At 45.9% G+C, this 24,832-nt stretch overlaps 2 protein-coding genes across 3 annotated transcripts in view; one reads left to right on the top strand and one right to left on the bottom strand.

Moving 5' to 3' along the window:
• LOC110499345 (metal transporter CNNM4) overlaps positions 1-5,832 on the top strand; it is a 32,160-nt gene extending 26,328 nt beyond the window's left edge. For both annotated transcript variants that reach the window (XM_036956205.1, XM_036956204.1), the window contains 2 exons: positions 4,242-4,340; positions 5,044-5,832. In XM_036956205.1, the coding sequence (XP_036812100.1) occupies positions 4,242-4,340; positions 5,044-5,066 (122 nt within the window). In that variant the 3' untranslated portion in view covers positions 5,067-5,832. The remainder of the gene's footprint in view (positions 1-4,241; positions 4,341-5,043) is intronic.
• Positions 5,833-12,957: 7,125 nt separating this feature from the next.
• The window catches only part of LOC110499344 (aspartate aminotransferase, cytoplasmic), a 13,693-nt gene continuing 1,818 nt past the window's right edge, over positions 12,958-24,832 (bottom strand). The window contains exons 2-9 of the mRNA XM_021576428.2: positions 19,783-19,964; positions 19,372-19,495; positions 16,884-16,996; positions 16,527-16,631; positions 16,289-16,439; positions 16,039-16,204; positions 15,529-15,671; positions 12,958-15,145 (exon numbers count right to left, since the gene is read on the bottom strand). Of these exons, the coding sequence (XP_021432103.2) occupies positions 15,006-15,145; positions 15,529-15,671; positions 16,039-16,204; positions 16,289-16,439; positions 16,527-16,631; positions 16,884-16,996; positions 19,372-19,495; positions 19,783-19,964 (1,124 nt within the window). The 3' untranslated portion in view covers positions 12,958-15,005. The remainder of the gene's footprint in view (positions 15,146-15,528; positions 15,672-16,038; positions 16,205-16,288; positions 16,440-16,526; positions 16,632-16,883; positions 16,997-19,371; positions 19,496-19,782; positions 19,965-24,832) is intronic.

The raw sequence follows: 24,832 nt of genomic DNA, 5'->3' as shown, positions 1-24,832 counted from the left end.
TTACTCTCCTCTACACCTCTCTCTCTCTTTACTCTCCTCTACACCTCTCTCTACTCTACACCTCTCTCTCTCTTTACTCTCCTCTACACCTCTCTCTCTCTTTACTCTCCTCTACACCTCTCTCTACTCAACACCTCTCTCTCTCTTTACTCTCCTCTACACCTCTCTCTCTCTTTACTCTCCTCTACACCTCTCTCTCTTTCGTCTACTCTACACCTCTCTCTCTGTCCTCTACTCTACACCTCTCTCTCTCTCTCCTCTACTCTACACCTCTCTCTCTCTGTCCTCTACTCTACACCTCTCTCTCTCTCCTCTACTCTACACCTCTCTCTCTCGCTGCCCTCTACTCTACACCTCTCTCTCTCCTCTACTCTACACCTCTCTCTCTGTCCTCTACTCTACACCTCTCTCTCTCTTTACTCTCCTCTACACCTCTCTCTCCTCTACACCTTTCTCTCTTTCCTCTACTCTACACCTCTCTCTCTGTCCTCTACTCTACACCTCTCTCTCTCTTTACTCTCCTCTACACCTCTCTCTCCTCTACACCTCTCTCTCTGTCCTCTACTCTACACCTCTCTCTCTCTTTACTCTCCTCTACACCTCTCTCTCCTTTACACCTCTCTCTCTGTCCTCTACTCTACACCTCTCTCTCTCTCTCTCTCTCTCCTCTACTCTACACCCCTCTCTCTCTCCTCTACTCTACACCTCTCTCTCTCTCTCTCTCTCTCTCTCTCTCTCCTCTACTCTACACCTCTCTCTCTGTCCTCTACTATATACCACTCTCTCTCTTTACTCTCCTCTACACCTCTCTCTCCTCTACACCTCTCTCTCTGTCCTCTACTCTACACCTCTCTCTCTTTACTCTACACCTCTCTCTCTCTCCTCTACTCCACACCTCTCTCTCTCTTTACTCTCCTCTACACCTCTCTCTCCTCTACACCTCTCTCTGTCCTCTACTCTACACCTCTCTCTCTTTACTCTACACCTCTCTCTCTCTCCTCTACTCCACACCTCTCTCTCTCTCCTCTACACCTCTCTCTCTCTCTGTCCTCTACTCTACAGCTCTCTCTCTCTGTCCTCTTCTCTACACCTCTCTCTCTCTCTGTCCTCTTCTCTACACCTCTCTCTCTCTCCTCTACACCTCTCTCTCTCTCCTCTACTCTACACCTCTCTCTCTCTCTGTCCTCTACTCTACACCTCTCTCTCTCTCATCTACTCTACACCTCTCTCTCTCTCTGCCCTCTACTCTGCACCTCTCTCTCTCCTCTACTCTACACCTCTCTCTGTCCTCTACTCTACACCTCTCTCTCTCTTTACTCTCCTCTACAACTCTCTCTCCTCTACACCTCTCTCTCTTTCCTCTACACCTCTCTCTCTGTCCTCTACTCTACACCTCTCTCTCTCTTTACTCTCCTCTACACCTCTCTCTCCTCTACACCTCTCTCTCTGTCCTCTACTCTACACCTCTCTCTCTCTTTACTCTCCTCTACACCTCTCTCTCTTCTACACCTCTCTATCTTTCCTCTACTCCACACCTCTCTCTCTGTCCTCTACTCTACACCTATCTCTCTGTCCTCTACTCTACACCTATCTCTCTTTACTCTACACCTCTCTCTCTCCTCTACTCCACACCTCTCTCTCTCTCCTCTACTCTACACCTCTCTCTCTCTCCTCTACTCCTCACCTCTCTCTCTCTCCTCTACTCTACACCTCTCTCTCTCTCTCCTCTACTCTACACCTCTCTCTCTGTCCTCTACATCTCTCTCTCTCTCTGTCCTCTACTCTACAACTCTCTCTCTCTCTGTCCTCTTCTCTACACCTCTCTCTCTCCTCTACTCTACACCTCTCTCTCTGTCCTCTACTGTACACCTCTCTCTCTCTCTGTCCTCTACTCTACACCTATCTCTCTCCTCTACTCTACACCTCTCTCTCTGTCCTCTACTCTACACCTCTCTCTTTACTCTACATCTCTCTTTACTCTACACCTCTCTCTCTCCTCTACTCTACACCTATCTCTCTCTCTCTCTCTCTCCTCTACTCTACACCTCTCTCTCTCTTTACTCTACACCTCTCTTTCTCCTCTACTCCACACCTCTATCTCTCCTCTACTCTACACCTCTCTCTCTGTCCTCTACTCTACACCTCTCTCTCTCTTTACTCTCCTCTACACCCCTCTCTCCTCTACACCTCTCTCTCTGTCCTCTACTTTACATCTCTCTCTCTCTTTACTCTCCTCTACACCTCTCTCTCTTTCCTCTACTCTACACCTCTCTCTGTCCTCTACTCTACACCTCTCTCTCTTTACTCTACACCTCTCTCTCTCCTCTACTCCACACCTCTCTCTCTCCTCTACTCTACACCTCTCTCTCTGTCCTCTACTCTTCACCTCTCTCTCTGTCCTCTACTCTACACCTCTCTCTCTCCTCTACTCCACACCCCTCTCTCTCCTCTACTCTACACCTCTCTCTCTCCTCTACTCTCCTCTACACCTCTCTCTCTGTCCTCTACTCTAAACCTCTCTCTCTTTACTCTCCTCTACACCCCTCTCTCCTCTACACCTCTCTCTCTGTCCTCTACTTTACACCTCTCTCTCTCTTTACTCTACTCTACACCTCTCTCTCTTTACTCTACACCTCTCTCTCTCCTCTACTCTACACCTCTCTCTCTCTCCTCTCCTCTACACCTCTCTCTCTGTCCTCTACTCTACACCTCTCTCTCTCTTTACTCTACACCTCTCTCTCTCCTCTACTCCACACCTCTCTCTCTGTCCTCTACTCTACACCTTTCTCTCTCCTCTACACCTCTCTCTCTGTCCTCTACTCTACACCTCTCTCTCTCTGTCCTCTACACCTCTCTCTCTCCTCTACCTCTCTCTCTCTCCTCTACTCTACACTTCTCTCTCTCTCCTCTACACCTCTCTCTCTCTCCTCTCCTCTACACCTCTCTCTTTACTCTACACCTCTCTCTCTTTACTCTACACCTCTCTCTCTGTCCTCTACTCTACACCTCTCTCTCTCTCTCTACTCTACACCTCTATCTCTACTCTACTCTACACCTCTCCCTCTCCTCTACTCTGAAAACATGAAAACATGATTAAAGTGACTAGTGTTCCATTATTAAGTGGCCAGTGATTTAAAATATATTTATATGGGGCAGCAGCCTCTAAGGTGCAGGGTTATGTAACCAGGTGGAAGCTGCATAGTGATGGTTATTTAACAGTCTGATGGCCTTGAGATAGAAGTTGTTTTTTCAGTCTCTCGGTCCCAGCTTTGATGCACCTGTACTGACCTCGCCTTCTGGATGATAGCGGGGTGAACAGGCAGTGGCTCGGGTGGTTGTTATCCTTGATGATCTTTTTGGTCTTCCTGTCACATCGAGTGCTGTAGGTGTCCTGGAGGGCAGGTAGTTTGCCCCCGGTGATGCGTTGGGCAGACAGCACCACCCCCTGGAAAGCCTTGCGGTTGCAGGGGTTGCCATACCAGGCGATGTGATACAGCCCGACAGGATGCTCTCAATTGTGCATCTGTATAAGTTTGAGGGTTTTAGGTGCCAGACTATAGTGACAGCAGGCATATCATAGCAACAGAACTTTGTGTTTTATCTTTCGCTGCGTCACACACTTTCCTCCAGAGAGTCTGGCATGTAATTGTTTTATTTAATTTACATTTTTACCCCCTTTTCCTCCCCAATTTCATGGTATCCAATTGTTAGTAGTTACTATCTTGTCTAATCGCTACAACTCCCTTACGGGCTCGGGAGAGACGAAGGTCGAGAGCCATGCATCCTCTGAAACACAACCCAACCAAGCCGCACTGCTTCTTAACACAGCGCGCATCCAACCCGGACGCCAGCCACACCAATGTGTCGGAGGAAACACCGTGCACCTGGCGACCTGGTCAGCGTGCACTGCGCCCGGCCCGCCACAGGAGTCACTAGTGCGCGATGAGACAAGGATATCCCTACCGGCCAAACCCTCACCAACCCGGACGACGTTAGGCCAATTGTGCGTCGCCCCACGGACCTCCCGGTCGAGGCCGGTTACGACAGAGCCTGGGCGCGAACCCAGACTCTCTGGTGGCACGCAGTACGTTAGACCACTGCACCACCTGGGAGGCCTGGCATGTATTGTTTAAAGACGAAAGAGCTCATGGGTCTCTGAATGACAAATTTGTTTTTAATAAAAGAATATCAAAATATTATGTGTCATGTGCAGAGATTGACACTGTGTCATACCCTTCCAGGTAACAAGAGGAGTTCTTGGATGGGAGAAGAAGGTGGAGGAAGGCATGGAGCAGTCATCGTTGACCACCCAGCACAAAGCCAGAGAGAAGAGACAACAGGTAAGATCTAGCACAGATAATAAACTGTCTCTCTCTCTTTTCCCTTCCTCCCAGTCTTCTACCCACTGGGTACTGTGGTAGACGTTTAGTTGGGATCACACTGTAGTACTTAGACATCCAGAAGCTCAAGACCTTTCTCTGAACTGTCCACTCCCCAGACCCAACCCCTAACCCTGTATAACCTCTGTCCACTCCCCAGACCCTGGATAACCTCTGTCCACTCCCCAGACCCTGGATAACCTCTGTCCACTCCCCAGACCCTGTATAACCTCTGTCCACTCCCCAGACCCTGTATAACCTCTGTCCACTCCCCTAACCCTGTATAACCTCTGTCCACTCCCCAGACCCTGTATAACCTCTGTCCACTCCCCAGACCCTAACCCTGTATAACCTCTGTCCACTCCCCTGACCCTAACCCTGTATAACCTCTGTCCACTCCCCAGACCCTGTATAACCTCTGTCCACTCCCCTAACCCTGTATAACCTCTGTCCACTCCCCAGACCCTGTATAACCTCTGTCCACTCCCCAGACCCTAACCCTGTATAACCTCTGTCCACTCCCCAGACCCAACCCCCTAACCCTGGATGCGCTCTCCTTTGAGTTGTCTGGGTAACAGACTATTGAAACATTATGACTTGAATGAATTGATGTACTTTGCTGTATATTTCTGTTGAGTTACCTTTCATCCACCCATCTCCACAGGGGAAGAAGAAGAAAGTCGATGAAGAGGAACAAAAGAGGGAAATAGCATGTCTAGACCTGAGCCATATTAGAAATATTTTGTTTTGTCAACCAAGAAGACGAAAATGTCTGTGTTCTACCATCCGACAGTTTTTTAAGGGAACTGTCCTTATCATAGAATACTTATCATAGAATACTTATCATAGAAAACCTATCCTAGAATACTTCTATCAGTCAATCACCGATGGCTGGTAGGAGTCCTGCCATGTGAATGCCATCCTCACTGCCAGTGTTCTGGCCACACAAAGGGAAGAAACACACACCAGCCATGAGAACAAGCACAATGTCTACAACCACAGGGACTTTATACTGATTCAAAGGAGCAGTCTGTCTTTTCTTTGTCACATGTGGCCACTGGAAGAAATGCACAAACAGTCAAGTCTCAGGCAACACACACGCACACACATACACACGCACACACACACACACACACACACACACATACACACACACACACACACACACACACAGTTCCATTGAAGTCAATGTACTCCCAGTCCTACCGGATCTATACTTGTTACCAGATGTTAAACTGCAGATTGCAGCTTTAATACAGATGTATAATAACTGTAACTGAGTTCCAACAAACCTGCCACCTGAAACAAGGGATATGCAATATTTACAATCCCCAAAACATACGGCACTACGTTTTACCTACATTTGCAAAGGTATTTTATTATGAATAGATAATATGATACAGTGCCTTGCGAAAGTATTCGGCCCCCTTGAACTTTGCGACCTTTTGCCACATTTCAGGCTTCAAACATAAAGATATAAAACTGTATTTTTTTGTGAAGAATCAACAACATGTGGGACACAATCATGAAGTGGAACGACATTTATTGGATATTTCAACCTTTTTTAACAAATCAAAAACTGAAAAATTGGGCGTGCAAAATTATTCAGCCCCTTTACTTTCAGTGCAGCAAACTCTCCAGAAGTTCAGTGAGGATCTCTGAATGATCCAATGTTGACCTAAATGACTAATGATGATAAATACAATCCACCTGTGTGTAATCAAGTCTCCGTATAAATGCACCTGCACTGTGATAGTCTCAGAGGTCTGTTAAAAGCGCAGAGAGCATCATGAAGAACAAGGAACACACCAGGCAGGTCCGAGATACTGTTGTGAAGAAGTTTAAAGCCGGATTTGGATACAAAAAGATTTCCCAAGCTTTAAACATCCCAAGGAGCACTGTGCAAGCGATAATATTGAAATGGAAGGAGTATCAGACCACTGCAAATCTACCAAGACCTGGCCGTCCCTCTAAACTTTCAGCTCATACAAGGAGAAGACTGATCAGAGATGCAGCCAAGAGGCCCATGATCACTCTGGATGAACTGCAGAGATCTACAGCTGAGGTGGGAGACTCTGTCCATAGGACAACAATCAGTCGTATATTGCACAAATCTGGCCTTTATGGAAGAGTGGCAAGCAGAAAGCCATTTCTTAAAGATATCCATAAAAAGTGTAGTTTAAAGTTTGCCACAAGCCACCTGGGAGACACACCAAACATGTGGAAAAATGTGCTCTGGTCAGATGAAACCAAAATTGAACTTTTTGGCAACAATGCAAAACGTTATGTTTGGCGTAAAAGCAACACAGCTGAACACACCATCCCCACTGTCAATCATGGTGGTGGCAGCATCAAGGTTTGGGCCTGCTTTTCTTCAGCAGGGACAGGGAAGATGGTTAAAATTGATGGGAAGATGGATGGAGCCAAATACAGGACCATTCTGGAAGAAAACCTGATGGAGTCTGCAAAAGACCTGAGACTTGGACGGAGATTTGTCTTCCAACAAGACAATGATCCAAAACATAAAGCAAAATCTACAGTGGAATGGTTCAAAAATAAACATATCCAGGTGTTAGAATGGCCAAGTCAAAGTCCAGACCTGAATCCAATCGAGAATCTGTGGAAAGAACTGAAAACTGCTGTTCACAAATGCTCTCCATCCAACCTCACTGAGCTCGAGCTGTTTTGCAAGGAGGGAATGGGAAAAAATGTCAGTCTCTCGATGTGCAAAACTGATAGAGACATATTCAAGCGACTTACAGCTGTAATCACAGCAAAAGGTGGCGCTACAAAGTATTAACTTAAGGGGGCTGAATAATTTAGCACGCCCAATTTTTCAGTTTTTGATTTGTTAAAAAAGTTTGAAATATCCAATAAATGTCGTTCCACTTCATGATTGTGTCCCACTTGTTGTTGATTCTTCACAAAAAAATAGAGTTTTATTTCTTTATGTTTGAAGCCTGAAATGTGGCAAAAGGTCGCAAAGTTCAAGGGGGGCGAATACTTTCGCAAGGCACTGTATATTGATGGTGATTTGATATTCATTAATGAGCAGATTTGATTGATAATATGGTGACTCTTTGGTTTTATGTGTAATGAATAGGCTGTTTTAACAGCCTGCTTCTGGATGATAGAGAAAAACTCACGTCTGCCATATCACCATGACACACACAATATGTTCCTGCATGGTTTAACCCAGAGACGTTTACAGTATGTCATCTCCATAACACACACAATATGTTCCTGCATGGTTTAACCCAGAGACGTTTACAGTATGTCATCTCCATAACACACACAATATGTTCCTGCATGGTTTAACCCAGAGACGTTTGCAGTATGTCATCTCCATAACACACACAATATGTTCCTGCATGGTTTAACCCAGAGACGTTTACAGTATGTCATCTCCATATCATCATAACACACACAATATGTTCCTGCATGGTTTAACCCAGAGACGTTTACAATATGTCATCTCCATAACACACACAATATGTTCCTGCATGGTTTAACCCAGAGACGTTTACAGTATGTCATCTCCATATCATCATAACACACACAATATGTTCCTGCATGGTTTAACCCAGAGACGTTTACAGTATGTCATCTCCATAACACACACAATATGTTCCTGCATGGTTTAACCCAGAGACGTTTACAGTATGTCATCTCCATAACACACACAATATGTTCCTGCATGGTTTAACCCAGAGACGTTTACAGTATGTCATCTCCATATCATCATAACACACACAATATGTTCCTGCATGGTTTAACCCAGAGACGTTTACAGTATGTCGTCTCCATATCATCATAACACACACAATATGTTCCTGCATGGTTTAACCCAGAGACGTTTACAGTATGTCATCTCCATATCATCATAACACACACACTATGTTCCTGCATGGTTTAATCCAGAGACGTTTACAGTATGTCGTCTCCATATCATCATAACACACACAATATGTTCCTGCATGGTTTAACCCAGAGACGTTTACAGTATGTCATCTCCATATCACCATGACTCAGTTCCAGGGAATGCATTTAAAAATGGCTTGCCATAGTTACAACTGTCACCTACTACTGCCATGTCCCATCCTATGGAACTGTGGCATTACAGTAGTAAAACCCTATCTGTCTGTGCAGAGCCCCGTGCCAAAGTGAAGTGTTACTCCCACATGCATGAACTACTGCCGATGTCAACACCACAGGTTCATTGGAAATGTCACAATTTTATAGAGGACGATACGTGTTTCCAATGACATCATCAATCAATTAGTAGACATTTAGTAAACAAACATTTTCCATATTTTATATACTGTTGATGTTGGAGGGATTCTGGAGATGATGAAGTTGAATCTTTTTGAAATTTCCCTTGAACTATTCTCTGTCAAGTGACCTATCCAGGGTCGCACAAGGGCATAGGAACACAGGGGGCTGAGGGTTTAGCTTCTGGGCTGAGAGGATGCGGATACAGGGGGCTGGGGGCTAGGGGGGTTGGGTTTGTACAGGAGCACATGGACTGGGTGTATGGAGTGCGCTGCTTACTGCTTTCCCTGTGGAATATTAGCCCAAATTCCCTTAGTTCTGCTATAACTATCTACATGCACGAATCAGAGAGCTTGGTGTACAATGATGTTTCCCCTAGACACTAATCAAAGGTCACTTCTAGCGTTTTATCCCCAAATAGTAAGGTTAGGATTGTGTATTGGGAAGCTGATGCTAGATCTGTGCCTACAGCGCCTTGCAAAGGTATTCATCCCCATTGGCATTTTTCCTATTGTGTTGCATTACAACCTGTCATTTAAATGGATTTTATTTGGATTTCATGTAATGGACACACAAAATAGTCCAAATTGGTGAAGTGAAATGAAAACAATGTCTTGCTATAATTGTTTTTGTTTTTTAATGGACAAGTGGTGCCTGCATATTCACCCCCTTTGCTATGAAGCCCCTAAATAAGATCTGGTGCAACCAATTACCTTCAGATGTCACATAATTAGTTAAATAAAGTCAACTTGTGGGCAATCTAAGTGTCACATGATCTGTCACATGATCTCAGGATATATACACCTGTTCTGAAAGACCCCAGAGTCTGAAACACCAAGTAAGCAGCACCATGATGACCAATGAGTTCTCCAAACAGGTCAGGGACAAAGTTGTGGAGAAGTACAGATCAGGGTTGGTTGGGTTATAAAAAAATATCATCAACTTTGAACATCCCATTAAATCCATCATAAAAAAAAATGGAAAGAATACGTCACCACAACAATCCTGCCAAGAGAGGGCCACCCACCAAAACTCAAGGACCAGGCAAAGAGGGCATTAATCAGAGAGGCAACAAGGAGACCAAAGATAACCCTGAAGGAGCTGTACACTCCAGAGAGCTGGGCTTTACGGAAGACTGACCAGAAAAAAAGCCTTTGCTTAAAGAAAAAAATAAGCAAACATGTTTGGTGTTCGCCAACAGGCATGTGGGAGCCTCCCCCAAACATATGGAAGAAGGTACTCTGGTCAGATGAGACTAAAATTGAGCTTTTTGGAAATCAAGGAAAACGCTACGTCTGGCGCAAACCCAACACCTCGCATCACCCTGAGAACACCATCCCATGATGGTGGCAGCATTATGCTGTGGGGATGTTTTTCCATCAGCAGGGACTGGGAAACTGATCAAAATTGAAGGAATGAGTACAGGGACATTCTTGAGGTGAAACCTGTTTCAGTCTTCCAGAGATTTGAGACTGGGACGGAGGTTCACCTTCCAGCAGGACAATGACCCTAAGCATACTGCTAAAGCAACACTCGAGTGGTTTAAGGGGAAACATTTAAATGTCTTGGAATGGCCTAGTCAAAGCCCAGACCTCAATCCAATTGAAAATCTGTGGTATGACTTAAAGATTGCAGTACACCAGCAGAACCCATCCAACTTGAAGAATGGGCAAAACTCCCAGTGGCTAGATGTGCCAAGCCTACAGAGACATACCCCAAGAGACTTGCAGCTGTAATTGTTGCAAAAAGTGGCTCTACAAAGTATTGACTTTGGGGGGGGGGGGTAATAGTTATGCACGGTCAAGTTTTCAGTTTTTTTTTGTCTTATTTCATGTTTGTTTCACAAAAAATATTTTGCATCTTCAAAGTGGTAGGCATGTTGTGTAAATCAAATGATACAACCCCCCCCAAAATATATTTTAATTCCAGGTTGTAAGGCAACAAAATAGGAAAAATGCCAAGGAGGGTGAATACTATCACAAGCCACTGTATTTAAGGACAACTCCTACCTTGGGACTCAGAGAGGAGCAGGATGCAGACCTGATGAAAAGCCAGGGTGAATTGGATGTGTAGTTTTAGTGAAGGAGTTATAGTCTATACAAATCTGATAAGCATGAGAGAAAAAGACCTGTCTAATATAAGCTGACAGCTGAAGAGCACAGTCAGGATATCAGGACAATGTAACATTTTCAAGGACAGACAGACATCCCTGTACAGTCAAACAGGCTCAGATGAGAGGAATGGATGTTGTTTGATAGGAATGTATGCCAATGTACACAGGGGTTTGGAGTTAGAGATGTATAGAGAGAGGAAGAGGTTTTATAGTGCCCTTACTTTAATATATAGGTAGTGCGACAATGGGCTCTGTCCTATTAATTTGTATCAATAATAATTCCCTAAAACCTGCCTGGGACCATCACTATTCACTACTGGTTAGCTGCTATTAGACTGAGCTTAGAATGAGCTGCTCTGGATTGTGCAATACTGACAGATGACTGATTTACAGACAGCATATACAGAGGGAGAGTGAGAGGGAAGTAGAGAGAAACAAATGAAGAAAGATCCTGCGTCACAGCGCTGCACTGCAGGGAAGGTGGGTGGAGATGTGATGCACTCTGACTTGAAGCCAGTGCTTTCCTTGACGCACACAAACACGGGGGTGATCTATGGGGAGACTCAGTGGCATTGATTTACTTTGCCTGTAAGGACTCCACTGAACTGCTTTGTCCCTCCCACACACATCCTTATGACCTGGCAAATAGCTGAGCTGGAGAAATCAGAGAACAGAGAAACCAAGCAACTCAGTCTCATGCTCTCAGAGAATATATTTATTGGTGAGGGAGACAGAGATTCAGCAGATAGAGATGTATATATATATATATATATATATATATATATCAGAGAGGAAGAGGTGAAGCGAGAGGGATAACTGGGTCAAATATCTACAAATATCTATGTTCTCCAGCAGGTGGTGCTATTTTGTTTCTCTCAGTCACCAACCAAAGAGTTTTTGTATAGAGGTCAATGAGTGTGTTGAATTTGGTTAACAAAAAAAATGTATGGCTTATTTTCTACCTGAGGTTTACTTGATCTAATCAAAGTTTTGTAATGCTTATGTTGTTATGAGAGTACTGATATAAGTAGGATACGTGAAATCCGGGTCAACTTTGAGAAAAAACACTTTATATCAGTCGTCTCGAGATGGCTATGCATCTTCATGACATGAGGTTAGCAGCATAGCATGTCTCGCCATTGAATACAGGCCCTCATCAAATAATCTAAAAAGTATTAAAGTAACGAGATGTATCCACCAATCCAAAGAGAGGAATAGACGCTCAGCCGTTGTTCCACTCTGTGGACAAATCCCATTGTTAGGGAGTACCAGTCAAATGTTTGGACACACCTACTCATTCAAAGGTTATTCTTGATTTTTACTATTTTCTACATTGTAGAATAATACTGAACACCAAAAAACTATGAAATAACACATCTTTATTTTATTTATTTAACCTTTATTGAACTAGGCAAGTCAACTAAGAAGACATTTGTATTTTACAATGACGGCCTACCCCAGCCAGCCCTAAGCCAGATGACGCTGGGCCAATTGTGTGCCGCCCTATGGGACTCCCAATCACGACCGGTTGTGATACCGCCTAGAATCGAACCAGGGTCTGTAGTGATGCCTGTAGCGCTGAGATTTTTTATTTAACTAGGCATGTCAGTTAAGAACAAATTCTTATTTACAATGACGGCCCACCCCGGCCAAACCCTAAGCCAGACGACGCTGGGCCAATTGTGCGGAGCCCTATGCGACTTCCAATCACGTCCTGTTGTGATGCAGCCATTGAATAAGTGTATCCAAACGTTTGACTGTTACTGTAGTTCTCATCATTATATCCAATTCTCTGTTATATAGATTATGTGTGAATTTAGGGATGGTTCAACAGTTTACAAGATCTTCAGAGTATCAGGGTTCAGGATATCAGACTTCCCAATGAATGTTTTAAAAACTCCTCAATAAAAAGATTATTCTGGACTCATGTATTGACAGTGTTCTTTGTTTCCTGCACTTTCATTCCCAATGTCATGAGAAACACTAAAAAAAAGAGAACTTGCACGAACAAAATATTATTTCTGTCCTGGCTCTCAGAAGAACTTTCCTAAGAATTACAACATACTGTGAGAAACTGGAGGGCAGTGACCTATACTGACTGGGCCAAAACACTACACACACGGATAACCACATAAAAACCCTGTTCTGATTCCAGGTTGTTTCTATGTTGTAACAGCATTCCATGACTCTGACATGGTGGTGTGTAGACGTTTATTCAAGGCTTCAGTCCCCTTGAGATACATAGGTATTCACTTACAGACACTAGCTGTGAGCGCATTTCATTTCTGCAATTTTGAACATTACATGTATATCATTGAGATGGTAGCTACTGATAATAGTGCAATAATAATGCTACAGACAGAGACAGCATCAGAACAGACTGATTGGACATCCACATTGAGCAGACCCTTAATTAAAATGCTGAAAACAAAAAGAAAAACAGGATTTTAGCTCTGATTGAGAACAGTCCTATTTGTCCCTACTGAACGCACCACAGGACTTTGAGAACAGTCCTATTTGTCCCTACTGAACGCACCCCGGGACTTTGAGAACAGTCCTATTTGTCCCTACTGAACGCACCACGGGACTTTGAGAACAGTCCTATTTGTCCCTATTGAACGCACCCCGGGACTTTGAGAACAGTCCTATTTGTCCCTACTGAACGCACCCCGGGACTTTGAGAACAGTCCTATTTGTCCCTACTGAACGCACCCCGGGACTGAGAACATTCCTATTTGTCCCTACTGAACGCACCCCGGGACTTTGAGAACAGTCCTATTTGTCCCTACTGAACGCACCCCGGGACTTTGAGAACAGTCCTATTTGTCCCTACTGAACGCACCCCGGGACTTTGAGAACAGTCCTATTTGTCCCTATTGAACTCACCCCGGGACTTTGAGAACAGTCCTATTTGTCCCTACTGAACGCACCCCGGGACTTTGAGAACAGTCCTATTTGTCCCTACTGAACGCACCCCGGGACTGAGAACATTCCTATTTGTCCCTACTGAACGCACCCCGGGACTTTGAGAACAGCTTCCCCAACAGAGCGCTCCATACAGCTAAGGTCTGAGGTAATACAGGATTTTTACTTCAAGTCCCGTTGCACTAAAATAAACATGATTGTAAATGTAACGTCCTACATATATTTAGTGCGTGACTGATTTGGTCAATTGATTGTTTCACTCTAGTACTTTTTCCAAGTCAAATACTGTTTACTTGGGTCACAGTTAATATTTTGCGACATTCGCTCTCAAGTGGACCCAAACAACTCCTCCTATAAAACGTATTCAGGTGGTAAGTCAAACGGAATAAGGAATGTGCATTTCACAATAGGAATGGAATCATCCTAACCGGATCGTTCTTGATTATTGATGAAAACACACAGGGATGACAAACACACAGGGATGACAAACACACAGAGCCACACAGACAAATGATTAAGACTTGTCTTTAACTGTTACGCTGCCTTGTGCATTAGTTTAAGGGTAAAAATAGAATTAATCTGTAGACAGGCGCTGGGAGTTAGGAAGGAGGCTTCTGTGTGTTTGGTCTAACACAGGGGTGGGCAAACTGTCTCGAGTGACAAATTGGGATTTTGAAATTCAACAGAGAGCCGCATTTTTGGGGGGACCAATTGTTTGTTAAATTAATTTGCGGGGGCCTCCCGAGTGATGCAGCGGTCTAAGGCACTGCATCACAGTGCCTGAGGCGCCACTACAGACCTGGGTTCGATCCCAGGCTGTGTCACAGCTGGCAGTGACTGGGAGACCCATGAGGCATTGGCCCAGCGTCGTCCGGGTTAGGAGAGGGTTTGGCAGGCCCGAGATTTCCTTGTCCCATCGCGCTCTAGCGGCTCGTTTGGCGGGCCAGGCGCATGCGCACTGACACTGTCGCCAGGTGTTCAGTGTTTCTTCAGACACATTGGTGCAGCTGGCTTCTGAGTCGGTCGGGTCATGGTCGGTTGGCTCGGTCGGGTCATGTTTCGGAGGATGCACGGCTCTCGACCTTCGCCTCTCCCGAGTCCGTACGGAAGTTGCAGCGATGGGACAAGACTATAACTACCAATTGGATACCATGAAATTGGGGGGGAAAAAAAGATTTATAAAAAAATATATATATTTATTTTTTCAATGTCTTGCAGGCCGGATGTGGCCCGTACCTGGCTCCCCCTTGGTCTAATACATTATACACACACTGCTGGTGGTGGACAGGGGCCAGTGCTAATGGTATTGTTGTCTTCTACTGGACGTTGACAACAGTCTCGTGGATAGACTTGGCCACATAGTCGATGTTCTTAGTGGTCAGACCACACATGTTGATACGACCGCTGGCCATTAGGTAGATACTCCTCTCCTTGATCATGTACTCCACTTGTTTAGCTGGAGAGAGACAAAATATTAAAAAGGTATGAACAAATCAAATGGTATTTATTAAATGCTTCATAAACAACAGGTGTAGACTAGCAGGGCCCTTAACTGTATGATTCCATATGTTATTTCATAGTGTTGATGTCTTCACTATTATTCTACAATGTAGAAAATAGTACAAATAAAGAACAACCCTTGAATGAGTAGGTGTGACTAAACTTTTGACGGGTACTGTACATATAGGTAGAGATAGAGTCACCAGGCAACAGGACAGATAATAAACAGTAACAGCAGCGTATATGATGAGACAAAGGTGTGTGTGTGTGTGTGTGTGTGTGTGTGTGTGTGTGTGTGTGTGTGTGTGTGTGTGTGTGTGTGTGTGTGTGTGTACTCACGGTTGAGGCCAGTGAAGCTGAACATGCCGATCTGCTGTGTGATGTGGTCCCATGTTCCTGGTGTTCCCAGAGCCTGTAGTTTAGCCTGGAGTGAAGCCCTCATTAACAACACACGGTCTGCCATGGTCTTCACATTATCCTTCCTACAACAGGGAGAGGGGGGAGGGATAGAGGAGGAGAGAAGGAAGATAGAGGGAGAGAGAGAGAAAGAGGAAGGGATGAGAGAACGAGCAAACAAGAGAGAAGGGGATGAAGAGAGGATATATTTCAAATTACAAGAGGTTGCTGAGGGGAGGGTGCCTCGTAGTAATGTCTGGAATGGCATCAAACAGGTGGAAACCATGTGTTTGAGGTGTTCGATGCCAATCCATTGATCGTCTTCCAGCCATTACTCTGAGCCCGCCCTCCACAAAAAAGGTTCCACCGGCCGCCTGTGATTGGAACGTTTTGAACACTCTTGTAGAACTGTTAGGAGTGGATACACTACTATGGACCTGTGTGTGTTCCCACCATTCAGCGAAGAGTTCAGCTCTGTTGAGTGTGATGGCGACTAGCCTGGCACCCTGGGAGGGAGGGTTGGACCAGGTTACCCTGACAATCTTCTCCATCTGAGACAGAACCCTCCTCACGTTGTCAGCATCACGAGCTACGATGGTCAGGTTCCCCACACGTTCGTCTGAAAGGAGACAGAATCTTCATTTCGGGTATCTGCAGTTTACAGATTGCATTGTGTAGAATGGGGGGGGTCTGTCTGTCTCACTGTAAAGGCCAAAGTTCTTGGAGAAGGACTGGGCACAGAACATCTCAAAGCCCTGGGTGACAAAGTTGCGCACTGCCCATGCATCCTTATCCAGACAGCCTGATGCAAAGCCCTGGTATGCAGAGTCAAAGAACACAAACAGCTTCCTCCTCTGGAGGGGGAGAGAGAAAAGAAAAAGGACAAAGAGTAAAACATCTTCAGAAATTAGAAAAGATGTCATGCCAAAAACAAGTCTTACCTTCATGACCTCAGCCACCTGCATCCACTCCACGTGTGTAGGGTCTGTGCCGGTGGGGTTGTGGGCACAAGCGTGCAAAACGAAGATGGAATGCTTTGGTGCAGTCTGGGACCGGGGTCAAAGGTCAGTGTTAGACTACAGGACAGCCAAATGACAGAGTACTGGGAGCTGATACAGGAAGTTGGTATCGTTAAAGCTAAACATATATTTTTAACAGTGTGTAAAAAGCTAATTTACTTTCAAGGTAGACATGACCATTTCTGATATTAAATATTCACTATTGTGAGGTCAACTCAGAGTTCGGGAGCCGGTCTGGTCTCGATGTCAACACCACCTGTTCAGAGGTCAGCGGCTCACCTCCAGGTCACCTAGGAAACCGTCCAGATCCAGTCCCCGCTTCTCTGCGTCCCAGTACTTATAGGGACGGACGTCCTTGAACCCAGCGTTGGCAAACACAGAGTTGTGGTTTTCTAGAAACAAACAGTAGAGCAGGTTTTACAACACTCTGCCTTTTCCCTAATAGAAAATTATTTTCCAAATCATGTTTTTTGAGTCCTCCTTTGTAACATTAGCTGAAATTATTTGATGGCTCTATTGCAGAGCCATGAACCAAAATAAAAAGTAACATGCTGTATTTGTAAATCACCTAATAATTAAATATTAAGAGGACAACTCAGCAGTATAAGTTCCAGATAACATAACATATCAAGGCCTCTCGAGTGGTGCAGCGGTCTAAGGCACTGCATCGCAGTGCTAGAGGCGTCCCTACACACCCGGGTTTATTCCCAGGCTGTGTCGCAGCCGGCCACAGCCGGGAGACCCATGAGGCAGCGCACCATTGGCCAAGCGTCGTCCGGGTTAGAGGAGGGTTTGGCCGGCCCGGAATGTTTTTGTCCCATCGTGCTCTAGCGACTCCTTGTGGCGGGCTGGGAACATGCACGCTGACTCCGATCGCCAGTTGTACGGTGTTTCCTCCAACACAGTGGTGTTGCTGGCTTCCAGGTTAAGTGAGCAGCGTGTCAATAAGCAGTGTGGCTTGGCGGGGTTGTTTTTCTTCCAGGTTAAGTGAGCAGCGTGTCTATAAGCAGTGTGGCTTGGCAGGGTTGTTTTTCTTCCAGGTTAAGTGAGCAGCGTGTCTATAAGCAGTGTGGCTTGGCGGGGTTGTTTTTCTTCCAGGTTAAGTGAGCAGCGTGTCAATAAGCAGTGTGGCTTGGCGGGGTTGTTTTTCTTCCAGGTTAAGTGAGCAGCGTGTCAATAAGCAGTGTGGCTTGGCGGGGTTGTTTTTCTTCCAGGTTAAGTGAGCAGCGTGTCAATAAGCAGTGTGGCTTGGCGGGGTTGTTTTTCAGAGGACACACGGCTCTCGACAAAAAGATAAATAATAATAGAATAAAACAAAGAATAAATACACAATGAGTAACAATAACTTGGCTAGTCACTGACCTCCTCCCTGTAAGCTGTCTCATCAGCAAACTTAATGATGGTGTTGGAGTCACACAGTTGAGGGTGAACACGGAGTATAGGAGGGGACTAAGCACACACCCCTAGGTAATTTCACCAATTCGGCCACTTGGGTACATTTGGGCAACTTGTGTGGGACACCTGGGTGACTTCATGCTACATGTCATGTAGCTCACCCATTCCTGAAGTTATCAGTCTGAAACTTTGCACACCTACAGTTGCCCTCTTGTGTTATCCATCAAAATGATATCCAGCATCCTACCTGACTGTGTGGCTATTCTAGTACATGTGAAAGATGATGCTACAACAATAAAAAACAGAAAACGTATGCTCTTTCTTTCTCTTTTCTTCCACCAGATCTACTGTGTTATATTCTACTACATTCAATTAACATTTCCACAAACTTCAGAATGTTTCCATTCAAATGATACCAAGAATATGCATATCCTTGCCTCTGGGGCTGAGCTACAGGCAGTTAGATTTGGGTATGTCTTCTGCCTCTGGGGCTGAGCTACAGGCAGTTAGATTTGGGTATGTCTTCTGCCTCTGGGGCTGAGCTACAGGCAGTTAGATTAGGGTATGTCTTCTGCCTCTGGGGCTGAGCTACAGGCAGTGAGATTAGGGTATGTCTTCTGCCTCTGGGGCTGAGCTACAGGCAGTTAGATTAGGGTATGTCTTCTGCCTCTGGGGCTGAGCTACAGGCAGTTAGATTAGGGTATGTCTTCTGCCTCTGGGGCTGAGCTACAGGCAGTTAGATTAGGGTATGTCTTCAGGTGGAAATTGAGAACAAAGGGATGCAGCCATAAGAGGTTAAGGGTCAGAGTGGCAGATATGTTGTTGCCAGGATGTCTGGGATGATGGTGTTGATGTGAGCCATGACCAGCCTTTCAAAAGCATTTCATGGCTACAGATATGAGTGCTACGGGACAATAGTCATTTAGACAGGTTACTTTGGCATTCTTGGACACAGGAATTATGGTGGCCTGCTTGAACCATGTAGGTATTACAGGCTGGGTCAGAAAGAGGTTGAAAATGTCAGTGAAGACGTTTTCCAGTTAGTCAGCGCATGTTCTGAATACACATCCTGGCCCTGCGGTCTTGTGAATATTAACCTATTTTAAGGTCTTACTCCATCAGCTACGAAGAGAAAGATCACACAGTTGTTCGGAACAGCTGGTGCTCTCATGCATGGTTCAGTGTTGGAATTTAGCTCGTTTGGTAGGCTCCAGTCACTGGGCTCCAGTTGGTGGCTGGGTTTCCCTTTGTAATCTGTGATAGTTTGCACGCCCTGCCACGTCATATCTGTCTGATTATACAGCTCCGGATCAACCGTTCGAGCAGAGATGTAGACAGCTGTTTAAGTTTTGTCGTTCCAGTGTGTGCCTACCCCAGGTTGGCGCTGAGACGTAGACAGGTGTTTTCATGTTGTCGTTCCCGTTGTACCAGCGTCTGAGAAACTCAGCCCCCATCTTCAGAGCACCTGTACCCCCCAGACATTGCACCGCTCCCACCTGACAGAGAGAGAGAGACAGACAGACATACAGAATGAAAGTGAGCGAGAGAGAGAGGAGGATAGGGAGAGAAGAGAGGGAAAGAGTGAGAGAGCGATAGGGAGAGGTGAGAGAGAGAGCGACAGAGACCGAGGGGGTGGAGGAGAGACACTAGATAAGTGACTTAACTGCTTAAGAGCAATGTAGCTCACCAGTACTAATTTAAATGTAAATTCAACTCAATATATGTACGATCGAGCACACACACACAACACAACCCACCAACACAAACTCATAAACTACCCTACCCTGCTCTCCTGGATGGCAGGGCTGTCTTCTCCCAGGGCGATCTTGGATGCAGAGGACCTAAACTCAGGCAGACCCAGGATGGGGAGGTACTCATGGTTCAGACGGTTGTCTGCTACGATGAGCTTCTCCACTTTCTTAACCACAGGCAGCACCCAGGGTTGGCCCTCATCTGTCCTGTAGGCTGGAGGGGAGAGACAGACTAGCTATAGCGGCTGAGGAGGGATACAGTGTTTCAAATATATGGGCCTAATATAGCCTACTAGCTACGTGTTTTTACTAGAGTTGTGTTTACTTTATGTTGTACATTTTGCAGTAGCCCAACTCTGGCTTTCTCTGCAGCTGGCATTACCGCCCTACACTCAGGAGGAGCATTACTGCCCTGTTGAGCAACCCACTCAGGAGGAGCATTACTGCCCTGGTGAGAAACCCACCCAGGAGGAGCATTACTGCCCTGGTGAGAAACCCACACAGGAGGGGAATTACTGCCCTGTTGAGAAACCCACTCAGGAGGGGAATTACTGCCCTGTTGAGAAACCCACTCAGGAGGGGAATTACTGCCCTGTTGAGAAACCCACTCAGGAGGGGAATTACTGCCCTGTTGAGAAACCCACTCAGGAGGGGAATTACTGCCCTGTTGAGAAACCCACTCAGGAGGGGAATTACTGCCCTGTTGAGAAACCCACTCAGGAGGGGAATTACTGCCCTGTTGAGAAACCCACTCAGGAGGGGAATTACTGCCCTGTTGAGAAACCCACTCAGGAGGGGAATTACTGCCCTGTTGAGAAACCCACTCAGGAGGGGAATTACTGCCCTGTTGAGAAACCCACTCAGGAGGGGAATTACTGCCCTGGTGAGAAACCCACTCAGGAGGGGAATTACTGCCCTGTTGAGAAACCCACTCAGGAGGGTAATTACTGCCCTGTTGAGAAACCCACCCAGGAGGAGAATTAATGCCCTGTTGAGAAACCCACTCAGGAGGGGAATTACTGCCCTGTTGAGAAACCCACCCAGGAGGGGAATTACTGCCCTGTTGAGAAACCCACCCAGGAGGGGAATTACTGCCCTGGTGAGAAACCCACTCAGGAGGGGAATTACTGCCCTGTTGAGAAACCCACTCAGGAGGGTAATTACTGCCCTGTTGAGAAACCCACCCAGGAGGAGAATTAATGCCCTGTTGAGAAACCCACTCAGGAGGGGAATTACTGCCCTGTTGAGAAACCCACCCAGGAGGGGAATTACTGCCCTGTTGAGAAACCCACCCAGGAGGGGAATTACTGCCCTGTTGAGAAACCCACTCAGGAGGGGAATTACTGCCCTGTTGAGAAACCCACACAGGAGGGGAATTACTGCCCTGTTGAGAAACCCACTCAGGAGGGGAATTACTGCCCTGTTGAGAAACCCACTCAGGAGGGGAATTACTGCCCTGTTGAGAAACCCACTCAGGAGGGGAATTACTGCCCTGTTGAGAAACCCACTCAGGAGGGGAATTACTGCCCTGTTGAGAAACCCACTCAGGAGGGGAATTACTGCCCTGTTGAGAAACCCACTCAGGAGGGGAATTACTGCCCTGTTGAGAAACCCACTCAGGAGGGGAATTACTGCCCTGTTGAGAAACCCACTCAGGAGGAGAATTACTGCCCTGTTGAGAAAACCACCCAGGAGGGGAATTACTGCCCTGTTGAGAAACCCACTCAGGAGGGGAATTACTGCCCTGTTGAGAAACCCACTCAGGAGGGGAATTACTGCCCTGTTGAGAAACCCACCCAGGAGGGGAATTACTGCCCTGTTGAGAAACCCACTCAGGAGGGGAATTACTGCCCTGTTGAGAAACCCACTCAGGAGGGGAATTACTGCCCTGTTGAGAAACCCACCCAGGAGGGGAATTACTGCCCTGTTGAGAAACCCACTCAGGAGGGGAATTACTGCCCTGTTGAGAAACCCACTCAGGAGGGGAATTACTGCCCTGTTGAGAAACCCACTCAGGAGGGGAATTACTGCCCTGTTGAGAAACCCACTCAGGAGGGGAATTACTGCCCTGTTGAGAAACCCACTCAGGAGGGGAATTACTGCCCTGTTGAGAAACCCACTCAGGAGGGGAATTACTGCCCTGTTGAGAAACCCACTCAGGAGGGGAATTACTGCCCTGTTGAGAAACCCACTCAGGAGGGGAATTACTGCCCTGTTGAGAAACCCACCCAGGAGGGGATGGTGCCAATGAGCAACAGCCCCTGACAACCTGAAGAGAGTTTGAACACAGATGGAAATGTCACAAATACACACTACTACACTAGAAGTATTATTGCTCTGCAAGATCCAAGTAGACTGATTGGTAATTAGGCCTACCTTCGGTCTCTCCCTACCTTCGGTCTCTGGCGGGCAACTTCATGTGTATTTTTGACTGTTAATTGTATGATATTGTTTAACATGTGTGTGTTATACGTGCTGCACTCGCTACCTGACAGGTCCACATTATAAATAACAACTTGTTTCCTAATTGACTTACCTGTATAAATAAAAGTGAAATAAAATTCCAACTTTGCAAAGGTTTGTTTTAGTGGTTTTATCGGATCCGGATACAACCGGATACAAATGTCAGACTACAGCCTTGCACTTTCCCCTGTGGTCCTAAACTCCAGCCAGCCACCACTGATAAGACAGCAACGCTAGTAACTTACTCTGAGTGAACAGTGTTGAGCTAATGAGGACAGGGCACTCCTGTCTAACAGGCTTTTATCTGTTCACTTACTGACTGCAATAGTCTGGAGACATACTTCCATTCACATCCACTTTCTAACAGAGCACGAGGCCTAACTGTATCAGTTGTGACTGAAGTTCAAGAGAAAACAGATATTTTCCTAAGTGGACATGGGTCCATCTCCTCTATTGGGGCGGCAGGTAGCCTAGTGGTTAGAGCGTTGGACTAGGAACCGAAAGGTTGTAAAATCAAGCCGAGCTGACAAGGTGCAATCTGTCGTTCTGCCCCTGAACAAGGTACTTAACCCACTGTTCCTAGGCCGTCAATGAAAATTAGAATTTGTTCTTAACTGACTTGCCTAGTAAAATAAAAAGATATCTGAGCATGCTAACACATGGTGTAGCTAGGTTATCTAGGCTATTTTCAGCCACTGTGTTAGCCTACTACAGGAAGGGATTACTTAAGCAATAATGCCTGAGAACCCAGGAACTCCTGGTTGTTCTGAGGCCTGTGGGAGATTAAGTTTATGAATTTCCTGCCTGGGCTGCGGGACAGTGGAATTATGAGATGAATATGTCATGGTATTTCTCTAGCGTAGCACAATGCTAACCCTGTAGTCCTGAGAGGCCAAGCAAGCAGTCACAGGCAGCACACACACCAGGACTTCAGCCTTTTGGCCTCTGCGCTGCAGTGTTATACATTAACAGCACTCCACACAAACATCCAGTAAGAAGATCAGTCACAAGGTGTGAAGTGGCTCCGTTCCACCCCAAAGTGCACTACTGGGGTGTATTCTGGCTAGTGTTCTCATAGGATCCGCGTAGAGAGCTTGAATGGGAGTGAATTGCTCTATGACCACGGTCCATTGATCTAGCTACAACTAATACCGGCCTGTTCCAGTCTGTTCCTACGCCAGTGACAGAGCTACTTCCTTGGATGACTGCCAACTACAGGTTATAGACCTTGCTATGCTATCTGCTATCTATGCTGCAATAGTCTATGTGCCAGGGGGCTCAGGTCAGTCTGTCCTATCTAGTGTAATTCTCCTGTCTTATCTGGTGTCCTGTGTGATCTTAAGTATGCTCCCTCTAATTCTCCAAACTCTCTCTCACTTTCTCCCCTTCTCGGAGGACCTGAGAGATAGGACCCTGCCTCAGGACTACCTGGCCTGATTAACTTTGGCTGTCCCCATCCCCAGTCCACCTGGTCGTGCTGCTGATCCAGCTTCTGCTGTTCTGCCTGCAGCTATGGAACCCTGACTTGTTCACTGGACTTGCTACCTTTTCCTGGACCTGCTATTTCGACCACTGAATGTTCAGCTATGAAAGGTCAACTGACATTTACTCCTGAGGTGCTGACCTGTTGCACCCTCTATAACCACGGACTATTTTTTGACACTGCTGGTCAACAATGGACGTTTGAACTTCTTGAAGAACGACATGGCCTTAATGGCCATGTACTCTTATAATCTACAACTGGCACAGCCAGATGAGGACCAGCCACCTCTAAGAGCCTGGTTTCTCTAGGTTTCTTCCTAGGATCCTAGCTGTCTCGAGAGTTTTTCCTAGCAACTGTGCTTCTACATCTGCATTGGTTGCCATTTGGTGTTTCAAGTACTTTGTGACTACTGCTGATGTAAAAAGGGCTTTATAAAATAAATATGATTGAAATTTGACAGTAGATTCTGCACAATCAATCAGCAGAGCAAGCAAGGACATCATGCATGTCATGTCCAGCCTGAGTCCATCCTTACCTTCTCCCTCCTTTGAAGAAGTATGCTAGCCTAATCACTGATCTGGATAACATGATTGATTGGATAGGTGAAAAGGTTTTACCACATAGAACAGATCCAGTCATGTCACAGGGAGGGAGGAGGGATGATGCATTCGGTCACATTTTTTCAAACAGGGAGCATTTCATTTTTTTAATAAAAAAACATTAGCCTTGGTTTCTCAAATGATTGCTTCACCAACTACTTCTCTGATAGAGTTCAGTGTGTCAAATCGGAGGGCCTGTTGTCCGGGCCTCTGGCAGTCTCTATGGGGGTGCCACAGGGTTAAATTCTTGGGCCGACTCTCTTCTCTGTATACATCAATGATGTTGCTCTTGCTGCTGGTGATTCTCCGATTCACCTCTACGCAGACGACACCATTCTGTATACTTCTGGCCCTTCTTTGGACACTGTGTTCACTAACCTCCAGATGAGCTTCAATGCCATACAACTCTCCTTCCATGGCCTCCAATTGCTCTTAAATACAAGTAAAATGAAATGCATGCTCTTCAACCGATCGCTGCCTGCACCTGCCCGCCCGCCCGTCCAGCATCACTACTCTGGACGGTTCTGACTTAGAATA

This window comes from Oncorhynchus mykiss, chromosome 20, assembly GCF_013265735.2.
Source record: "Oncorhynchus mykiss isolate Arlee chromosome 20, USDA_OmykA_1.1, whole genome shotgun sequence".
In the NCBI taxonomy this organism is placed as follows: domain Eukaryota; kingdom Metazoa; phylum Chordata; class Actinopteri; order Salmoniformes; family Salmonidae; genus Oncorhynchus; species Oncorhynchus mykiss.
The sequence above is the reverse complement of the archived record's forward strand: the minus strand, read 5'-3'. Positions and strand labels throughout refer to the sequence as shown.